Source organism: Nuphar pumila, chromosome 3, assembly GCF_984573655.1.
Source record: "Nuphar pumila chromosome 3, dmNupPumi1.hap1.1, whole genome shotgun sequence".
NCBI classification, from domain to species: domain Eukaryota; kingdom Viridiplantae; phylum Streptophyta; class Magnoliopsida; order Nymphaeales; family Nymphaeaceae; genus Nuphar; species Nuphar pumila.
In genome coordinates this window covers 143209468-143220004 of record NC_143251.1, presented here as the reverse complement: position 1 = coordinate 143220004, position 10537 = coordinate 143209468, and the positions used below count along the sequence as shown (strand labels likewise).

The 10537-nt window shown below is 39.4% G+C and overlaps 1 protein-coding gene across 4 annotated transcripts in view; it reads right to left on the bottom strand.

The window, feature by feature from the left end:
- Nucleotides 1-408: 408 nt before the first annotated feature.
- The window catches only part of LOC149844203 (ubiquitin-like-specific protease ESD4), a 29156-nt gene continuing 19027 nt past the window's right edge, over nt 409-10537 (bottom strand). For 2 of the 4 annotated variants that reach the window (XM_090002091.1, XM_090002094.1), the window contains exons 8-10: nt 1363-1466; nt 828-900; nt 409-757 (exon numbers count right to left, since the gene is read on the bottom strand). In XM_090002091.1, coding sequence (XP_089858217.1) covers nt 695-757; nt 828-900; nt 1363-1466 — 240 coding nt within the window. In that variant the 3' untranslated portion in view covers nt 409-694. The remainder of the gene's footprint in view (nt 758-827; nt 901-1362; nt 1467-10537) is intronic. The other 2 variants (XM_090002092.1, XM_090002093.1) reach the window with 2 other exon arrangements.

Sequence of the window (10537 nt, the reverse complement as noted above, 5' to 3'; positions counted from 1 at the left end):
AGAGAAAGTGAAGAGGTTATTCTCAGTAAAAACCTCGAGATATTGAAGCTAGAGGCAACACCAGAAACAAAGCATACTACAGCAATTATCTGATGGCAAGGGCCACATTTCTTTAAGATCGAAGGTCATCTTCTATTACAACACTTTTAAAGACCATCATCTTTTCCCACAGTTTGTAAAAGCCAAGAAAGGGTTTGACCTGTTATTGAAGTACGACTCATCGATTTTCTCAAACAATACCAAGAAGTGTTCACATGGACTTATGAGGATACGCCAAGTTTAGACTCTAAATTGGTAAAACATCGTCTCGTTTTGAAACCCGATGATAAACCAGTTGAACAGAAGTTGCGAAAAATGAATCCTCGAATAGAACAGCCAGTTAAAGAAGGACTTGAGGACTTGCTGCAAAAAATACAATTCACTTCAATACCAAAACTCCACTCTACAAAAATATGCTGGGCTGCAGGAGATAATGGTTCTCATGGCTACGCCATCATATCATCCAGCAGTTGGGACAGTAGTGCACATGATTTGCATGAAGCAGTAGCTTGACCAATCAGAATCTGAGATGTACGTCGCCAGGCACAAACTGATCTGCAATAGCTCTTATACTACTAACCACATAAAGGCATCCCTTCTTTCTGAGCACTGAACAGGTAAAAAGAGCAATTCACAACTCAAAATCCACCAGGGATCAGTCGGCTCTCAAATGAAGAATCTCCTTGGCTGTTCTCTTTCTGAAATAGGGCATATGCTCCTGTGGAGCAAGATGTGAAGAAAAAACAAATTAAACTTTGAAAGTAAAGGAAAAACTTTTAAAGATTTACCTGGCTGAAAGAGAGTCCCAGGCCTCGGCTATAGAAATCGGTGTACTTGATCACGAACATGCCACAGTCCCATCTGCCAATAAATTTGTGTCAGCGGAAGCAAGTAAAAAGCATCCATTCTAAACCAATAAATACATTTGACAAAGGGCAAGAATCCCTCTCTGGTCACTAAGGGTGGAAAAAAAATAGGAAAAAAGAAAAAATGGGATCTGAGATCCCAGTTGAAGTCCACGTATCTCTAATCCACAGTTCTCAAATTTGTTTTGAGATTGAAGGGATTCAAATGCACCGTGAAAGATTGGAAACCTTGCAAGCCTGATTTATCTGCCAGACTTGGTTCACATCCTCATGCCCAAAAGCCCTGTAGCCTGTCGAATAGGCTGGCTCAGTGCACACACACACACACACACAGATAGCCGACAAAGCTGGAACTGAAAACATATATATGAAGAGGACCCTGCCAGTACAGAACCTGCTGGCAAACCAAATGAAATTGAAGTGCTATACCAGCACCCAAAACCACACAAGCCTTTACCCATTCTGTTGTTCAGGCAGGCCTTCCATAAATTCTTGTTCCCATGAAGTAAAGTCCATGACCTTATCACTCTTATCCTTCACTTCATCTTCAAGGTATCTGGCCTGCCACATATGAAAAGAAAAGGTTATCAAACGGAGAAGCATGTTGCTTCAAGAAATTGGAAATGGACATTCTCATGAGAAAGGAACAACATCAACAAAGTAATGGTTTTCAATACCAACTCAATCAAGGACGCTAACAATAATCCAAGTACTTTTTGGTTCTGTCAGACCAGTGTTTGATTCAACCAGAACCAGAAATGATTTTATCATTAATGCAACTGCAAATCAATACAACACACCAATGTTATTAAAAACGCGCCTCAAGGCGAGGGCCTTTGTGCCTTGAGGCACAGTCATGAAGCGTAAAAGCATCGAGGTGTACGCCTCGAGGCGAGGCACACATGCCTCATGTTGTTGGTCAAATGAAGGTCAAAGCCCTCATTTGACCAACATTAAAATGTTACCCCCGACCCTAACGAGGGTCGGGGGCCTTAATTTGTCTCTCGCAAACCCTCTCTCTCGTCTCTCAGAGTCTCTCCCTCTCTCTCTAGTCTCTCACAACCTCTCTCTCTCTCTCTCTCTCTCTCTCTCATCTCGGTCTCTCCCACCTCTCTCTCTCGTCTCTCGCAGTCCCTCTCTCTCTCGTCTCTCTCTCATCTAGAAGCAGCCGCGACGCCGACGGCCCTTGCCAGACCCCAGGTAACCCCGACCCCCTTCATTTTTTTTTCCTTCGTGTCTGCCTCCCTCTCTTCAATCTCTCCATCACAGACCCTCTCTCTCGTCTCTCAAAGTCTCTCCCTCCCTCTCTCGTCTCTCGCAGCCCCTATATCTCTCTCTCGTCTCTCCCAGACTCTCACCTCTCATCTCGGTCTCTCCCACCTTTCTCTCTCGTCTCTCGCAGTTCTTCTCTCTCGTCTCTCAGAGTCTCGCCCTTCTCGGCCTCCTTCTCGCCAGAAGCAGCCGCGATGCTGGCAGCCCTTGCCAGACCCCAGGTAACCCCAACCCCCTTCATTTTTTTTTTCCTTTGTGTCTGCCTCCCTCTCTTCAATCTCTCCATCAAGCAGGGGCACGACCCCTACCGTGCGATTTATTCTGGCAGGCAAGGCCCTTGGCCCCTGCCGATTGTGGTCCCTGTCAGGCAGGGGCTAAGGCCCCAACCATTTATTGTTTAAAGTAAGGCCCAAGAAAAATTTTTGACCCGCACCGAGGGGGGGGGGGACCCCCCTTCCTGCAAGGGCAAAAACTGTGAATCAGGCTCCACAACTCATCATGTTGGTCCTACATTTGGTGTCCCTGTCGACTGCAAGCTAGAATATTTAGCAGTCTGTCATGTGTTATGCTCCTTTTGAACTTGTTTTTATAGTAAGAAGTCAACTTCGACATGTATTTGATCATCTCTGACTTCATGTGTTTGTGTTTCCATTAGTTTTCAATTTATATATATTGATTCTTATTCAATATGAATCTAATTTTTTGTGTTAATATATATTTTGTTATATGTATTTTTGTAGTTGAACAATGGGAAAAGATGTAGGATGGGATCATGGAGTTAAAGTTCTAAATCCCACTAAAGATCTCAAACTCGTAGGACATGTAATTTGCAATTACTGTCATAAACAGACTACAGGAGGCATCTATAGGTTAAAGAATCACTTAGCTGTATGTGCGAAGCAGTTCTACCTAATGTGAAAAGATTTTTTCAGAATCATCTAAAGGATCAGAAGCAAAAGAAACAAGAGGAAGAACAAAACAAGTTGGATATCAGGAGAAGTGTTTATTTTGGATCATTAACAGGCAATAATGTGAACAAAGAAATCAGTGGATCATGTAGTGATGCAAAAACAAGTACAGGTGATTCTATGGACCTCTTTGTGAACAAAGAAGTATGACAAACCACAATAAACACTGCTTTCAAAATGGATGAAAGAAAAAATGTATGTCGTGTCATTGGTAGATTTTTTTATGCAAATGCCATATCATTTAATCTTTGCAACAATCCATATTTTGGTGCAATGGTAGAAACTATTGCAAATTATGGGCGAGGGTTCAAACCGCCTTCTTATCACGAGATCAGAACCTGGATTTTGAAGGACGAGGTAGATTGTACTCACGAAATTTTAATTTGTTCATCAGTCTTTATCATGGTTTTAAAACTCGCCGAGTCAACTCGGTGACTCGGCTCGGCTCGGCCCTCCAACGAGTCAACTCGGTAAGCTAAACTCGTTCTGCGAAAACTCGGCCTTGACTCGGCCTGACTCGGGTTGACTCGGGCGAGTTTTGGGCACTTTTTTCTTTTTTCATTTTTCAAAGGCTATGGGCATTTTTTTTCATATGTAAGTGTTCATTTTTCAAAGAACAAATAGCATAATAACAATAGGCTTACCAACTTAATATAAAATCACAAAATTAGTAAAAGTCAATCAAATTTCACATGTCCAATTGTCAATCATTCATTCCTTTTGGTAGCTCCAGGTAAGGAATCAAACCTAGTACCCCTCAATGTGTGAAATTGTCTACGAAGAGACAATACATAAACAAGCATAAAAACCTTATAAAAGAAGTGCACGAAAGCACTCTCACAACACTTGAACAAAATACACAAAAAGTGTATAAATAATAAACATGCAATAATGCATGTATTTCAATATATAAAAGCAAATGCTTGAGACTCTCAAGCTTAAGAAAATACAAAGGGGGAACACCCCTATTTATACAAGAAGGAAGGAGGCAAGAGGGGGCTCCCCAAAGGAGTCGTTGGGGAGCTCCCAACGGTCACAATTGTGACCGTTGGGGGCTCCCCAACGACTCTATTGGGGAGACCCCCAATGCACTTTTTGAGAGTGCAAAAAAGAAAAAATAAAAATTAAAAGAATTACAAAAGTAATGGAAAAATTACAGCATATTCCAAATGGAATATGCGCAAAATGTAAAATGGCAAAAATACCCTTTCGGGTAAAAAAAGATAAAAATGTATAAATATATATACTTATATATAGAGATACGTATACATATAAAATATGTATACGTATCTCTATGTATATAAGTATATATATTTATACTTACAATATTGATTTTGAGTGTACATTTTAACACCCCCCCTCAAACTTACGGTGTGATAACCGCAAGTTTGTCCAGAAGGAAATGAAATCTAGGCGAACAAAGAGCTTTTGTGAAGAAGTCCGCAAGTTGATACTCAGACGTCACGTATGGTAGATCAATGACCTTCTTCAAGTATTCTTCTCTGACATAATGGCAGTCCATTTCTATATGCTTTGTTCGCTCGTGAAAGGTGTGATTTTTGGCAATATAGATTGCACTTTTATTGTCACAACACAGCTTTGTTGGTTCTCGGATAGGTACTCCCATATCTTCCAAAAGTTGTCGAATCCATACAATTTCCATGGTAGTGGATGCCATGGCTCTGTATTCGGCTTCAGTGGATGACAAAGAGACTTTCTGTTGCTTTTTACATCGCCATGAAATCAAAGATTCACCTAGAAAAACACAAAAACCAGTGGTGGAGTGACGGTTACTAGGGTCACCTCCCCAATCTGAGTCAGTATAAGCAAGTAATTTTAAATCAGAAGAAGAAGATAGAAATACTCCCTTATTTATTGTGCCCTTCAAGTATCTGACGATGCGAAGAACAGCACTCATATGAACGGTTGTGGGAGCGTGCTGAAACTGACTGGCGATGTGTATAGCATGTGATAAGTCAGGTCTAGTAATACTAAGATACATTAACGAACCTACCAGCTGCCTGTAAGGAGTAGGATCGGTTAAAGGGACACCATCGTCAATTTTCATTTTTGCTCCCACAACTTCAGGAGTTTCGCATACTTTGTCATCAGAAATCCCGGATCTGTCAATAATCTCACAAGCAAGTTTAGACTGAGATAAAAAATAACCACGTTGCGAATAAGCAACCTCAATTCCAAGAAAATATGTCAGAAAACCCAAGTCTGACATCTCAAATTTTGAAGTCAAGACGGACTTAATACCCTTGACTCCTTGAACATCATCACCTGTAATTAACATATCATCAACATAGAGCAATAATATTACAATCCCTGCTTTAGATTTCTTAGTAAATAGAGCAGTGTCAGTATAGCATGAGAAGAAACCATTTTCCAACATTACACTGGTAAATCTATCATACCAGGCTTTGGGAGCCTGTTTCAATCCATAAAGAGCCTTTCGAAGACGAAGAACTTTATTTTCAGGAATCTTCATGCCTGGTGGGGCGTCCATATATACTTCTTCGTTAAGATCACCATTTAAAAAAGCATTTTTCACATCCATTTGAAAAATGTTCCAATTTTTAATAGATGCAATAGTAATGAGACATCTAACTGTAACCATTCGGGCTACAGGAGCAAAAGTTTCTTCATAATCAATTCCATACTCTTGCCCATACCCTTTTGCAACTAAGCGAGCTTTATACCTTTCAAGGGATCCGTCACTCTTAGTTTTAACCTTAAAAACCCATCGACAACCTATAGTTTTCTTTCCTATGGGTAGAGTTTCGAAATCCCAAGTTTCAGCCCTTTTAAGAGCATTAAGTTAATTTTGCATAGCTTCTTGCCATTCTATACATTTTTTAGCTTCTTCAAAGTTTCTAGGTTCAAAATAAGAATGAATGGCACTAAGACAAGTCCTATATCGGGGTGAAAAGGAATCAAAGGAGACAAAACGAGTTGGAGGTCTCCTATTCCTCTCAGATCTACGGTGATCAAGAACAGGAACAAGTTCACTATATTGATCAATAGCACTTCTAAAGGTGTCTTGGTTTCTACGTGAGTATGTTATTGGATCACTTGAACTCCTGCCTTCTTGTTGGTTATGCTCTTCGATATTACCCTCAATGTCCTCATCATGGTTTGATGATACATCATCATCACTAGATACATCATCATTACTAGACAATAAGTCAAAAAGGAAGGAATAATCAAAATTTTCTTGTTGCAAAACATTTTTTTCAAATCCACTTTCATTTTCCAAAAAAGTTACATTTCTAGAGACATATAACTTATCTTCTCGAAGATCATAACACCGAAATCCCTTTTGAGTTTCAGAATAGCCAAGAAAAGCGCAGGGGATAGCCTTGGGAGAGAGTTTGTCATTCTTATCCGTAAGTATGAAACACTTACACCCGAAGACTCGTAATCTATTATAATCTGGTTCAAGTTTATATAAAATCTCAAAAGGGGATATTTTTCCTAATAATCTAGAAGGCAAACGATTTATCAGATAAACAGAAGCAAGAGCAGCTTCAGCCCAAAAATTTTTTGGTATGTTTTGGGAAATAAGAAGGGTTCTAGTGGTCTCAATAATATGTCTATGTTTTCTTTCGGCCAACCCATTCTGTTGGGGGGTTTTAGGACAAGATCTTTGGTGAATGATTCCTTGATCTTCAAGATATATTTTAAATTGGTTGGAGAGATATTCTCCTCCAGAATCACTTCTAAAAATCTTTATGTTACTATTAAATTGATTCTTGATCATCGAATGGAAAGTTCTAAAGCATGAAAAGACTTCATGTTTGAATTTAAGAAAAAAGATCCATGAATATCTAGAGAAATCATCCACAAAAATAACATAATAAGAAAAACCTCCTTTTGAGACAACAGGTGCCGGTCCCCAAACATCGGAATGAACAATTTCAAAGGGTTTTGATGAGAACATAGTTCTTTGCTCAAAAGGTAAACTTTTCATTTTTCCGAGAATACAGTCATTACAAGAAAAGGAACTTTTACATAGGTCTTTTGCAAAATGTAAGTAAGACAACTTGGTGATATTAGGATGACCAAGTCTTTTGTGCCACATGTTTATATCTTTGTTTCGGGCAACATTACAAAAAGATTTTGGAACTCGAAGAGATTCCATGTAGTATAAATCGCCTTTTCTAAAGCCTTCCCCAATCAATTTCCCGGACAAGCGATCCTGTATTAAACATTTATCACATGAAAATTTAATATCACAACCATGATCCGAGAGTTGAGAAACAGAAAGAAGATTTAAATTAAGTTTAGGTATAAATCTAATTTTTGGAATAAAAAAGTCTTGAGTTTCAAAATTACCTATTCCTTTAATTTCAAGAGAAGTTCCATCCGCAGTGGAAACGAAGGATGGAGAAGCATTTTTTGAATAATCGGAAAGTGAAAACATGTTTGGGGACATATGAAAGGATGCACCTGAGTCCAAAAGCCAAGGGACTTTACCTGGAATGGAAGAAGTAGACACGGCGGCACCGGATGTAGCTCCTTTGAGAAGAGGTTGAAGGGCTTCCATTATTTGATTCAACGAGAGTGACCCACTTGATGATGCCTCTTCCTTTTGTGGTGCGCCGGTGGTGGCCATAGCAAGGAGCTTCTTCCATTTGGGACATACCGGCTTGATATGCCCCGGTTCTTTACAAAAGTGACATATAGTCTTGCTATAGTCCCGCTTCCCTCTTTGTCCACCATCTCCTCCTTGATTTTGGAATTTAAAGTGAGGAGGACGATAGGTCTTTACATTATTTCCGGGTCTTGATACGGCATTAACCTCATTATTTTCTTCATAATTACAAGGAACCATAAGAACACTTGGTCCTTGTTTACATAAATTCATACGAGTCTCCTCACCACTTAATTTGGTGAGAACATCTTCAAGAGAGGGAGGAGTAAATGAGGATAGAAGTGATGACCTTATTTGCTCAAATTCCGGTCTCAACCCATTCAAAAAATTGAAGAAACGATCTTCTTCAAGTTGCTTGTGGCGGAGTTCAATTGCCTCTCCACTCCATTTTGGTTCAAGCATAGAGAGCTCATCCCAAATAGAGGAAAGATCGGCAAAATATTCCCTAATAGACATTTCACCTTGAGTAAGGGAGAGGGCCTTCTTTTGAAGGTAATACTTATGAGATGGGTCTCTTGATGTATACATCTTCTCGAGATAATGCCAAGCTTCCGATGCCTTTTTGAATTTGATAATGTTGGCATTAATCTTCGTTTCGACGGATGCGAAGAACCAAGAAAGAATCTTGAAATTCTTCATTTCCCATTCGTCGTGTTTCTTTGAGTATTCTTCAAGAGCTTTGATCCTTTCCTCTCCCTCAAGAATCTTGATTTCACTTCCGTCCATTATGGTTATCTTGGGTTCCGGTTCCGGAATTGTTCCTTGCACATAACCCCACAATCCTTTTCCTTTTATGTGGGCCTCCATATTCCCGGCCCAAATATGATAGTTGGACCCATTCAACTTGAAGCCAAGGGCAAAGTGAGACTCTTTCTCACCCATTAAGACGTAGAGAGAAGAAGAAAAAAGGCGTACCAATACGATGTTTCCACTTCTTCTTGGCACAAGATCCTTCTAAAATATTTGAGAAGCAAGATCCACCACTTCAATCTCAAAAAATCCGAAGGCACGGTTTTCGAGGCACTCGAACAAAGGCGGATCTCACGATCTCCAATCAACAACCGAGCTTTGATACCATGTGAAATTGTCTACGAAGAGACAATACATAAACAAGCATAAAAACCTTATAAAAGAAGTGCACGAAAGCACTCTCACAACACTTGAACAAAATACACAAAAAGTGTATAAATAATAAACATGCAATAATGCATGTATTTCAATATATAAAAGCAAATGCTTGAGACTCTCAAGCTTAAGAAAATACAAAGGGGGAACACCCCTATTTATACAAGAAGGAAGGAGGCAAGAGGGGGCTCCCCAAAGGAGTCGTTGGGGAGCTCCCAACGGTCACAATTGTGACCGTTGGGGGCTCCCCAACGACTCTATTGGGGAGACCCCCAATGCACTTTTTGAGAGTGCAAAAAAGAAAAAATAAAAATTAAAAGAATTACAAAAGTAATGGAAAAATTACAGCATATTCCAAATGGAATATGCGCAAAATGTAAAATGGCAAAAATACCCTTTCGGGTAAAAAAAGATAAAAATGTATAAATATATATACTTATATATAGAGATACGTATACATATAAAATATGTATACGTATCTCTATGTATATAAGTATATATATTTATACTTACAATATTGATTTTGAGTGTACATTTTAACACCCCCCCTCAAACTTACGGTGTGATAACCGCAAGTTTGTCCAGAAGGAAATGAAATCTAGGCGAACAAAGAGCTTTTGTGAAGAAGTCCGCAAGTTGATACTCAGACGTCACGTATGGTAGATCAATGACCTTCTTCAAGTATTCTTCTCTGACATAATGGCAGTCCATTTCTATATGCTTTGTTCGCTCGTGAAAGGTGTGATTTTTGGCAATATAGATTGCACTTTTATTGTCACAACACAGCTTTGTTGGTTCTCGGATAGGTACTCCCATATCTTCCAAAAGTTGTCGAATCCATACAATTTCCATGGTAGTGGATGCCATGGCTCTGTATTCGGCTTCAGTGGATGACAAAGAGACTTTCTGTTGCTTTTTACATCGCCATGAAATCAAAGATTCACCTAGAAAAACACAAAAACCAGTGGTGGAGTGACGGTTACTAGGGTCACCTCCCCAATCTGAGTCAGTATAAGCAAGTAATTTTAAATCAGAAGAAGAAGATAGAAATACTCCCTTATTTATTGTGCCCTTCAAGTATCTGACGATGCGAAGAACAGCACTCATATGAACGGTTGTGGGAGCGTGCTGAAACTGACTGGCGATGTGTATAGCATGTGATAAGTCAGGTCTAGTAATACTAAGATACATTAACGAACCTACCAGCTGCCTGTAAGGAGTAGGATCGGTTAAAGGGACACCATCGTCAATTTTCATTTTTGCTCCCACAACTTCAGGAGTTTCGCATACTTTGTCATCAGAAATCCCGGATCTGTCAATAATCTCACAAGCAAGTTTAGACTGAGATAAAAAATAACCACGTTGCGAATAAGCAACCTCAATTCCAAGAAAATATGTCAGAAAACCCAAGTCTGACATCTCAAATTTTGAAGTCAAGACGGACTTAATACCCTTGACTCCTTGAACATCATCACCTGTAATTAACATATCATCAACATAGAGCAATAATATTACAATCCCTGCTTTAGATTTCTTAGTAAATAGAGCAGTGTCAGTATAGCATGAGAAGAAACCATTTTCCAACATTACACTGGTAAATCTATCAT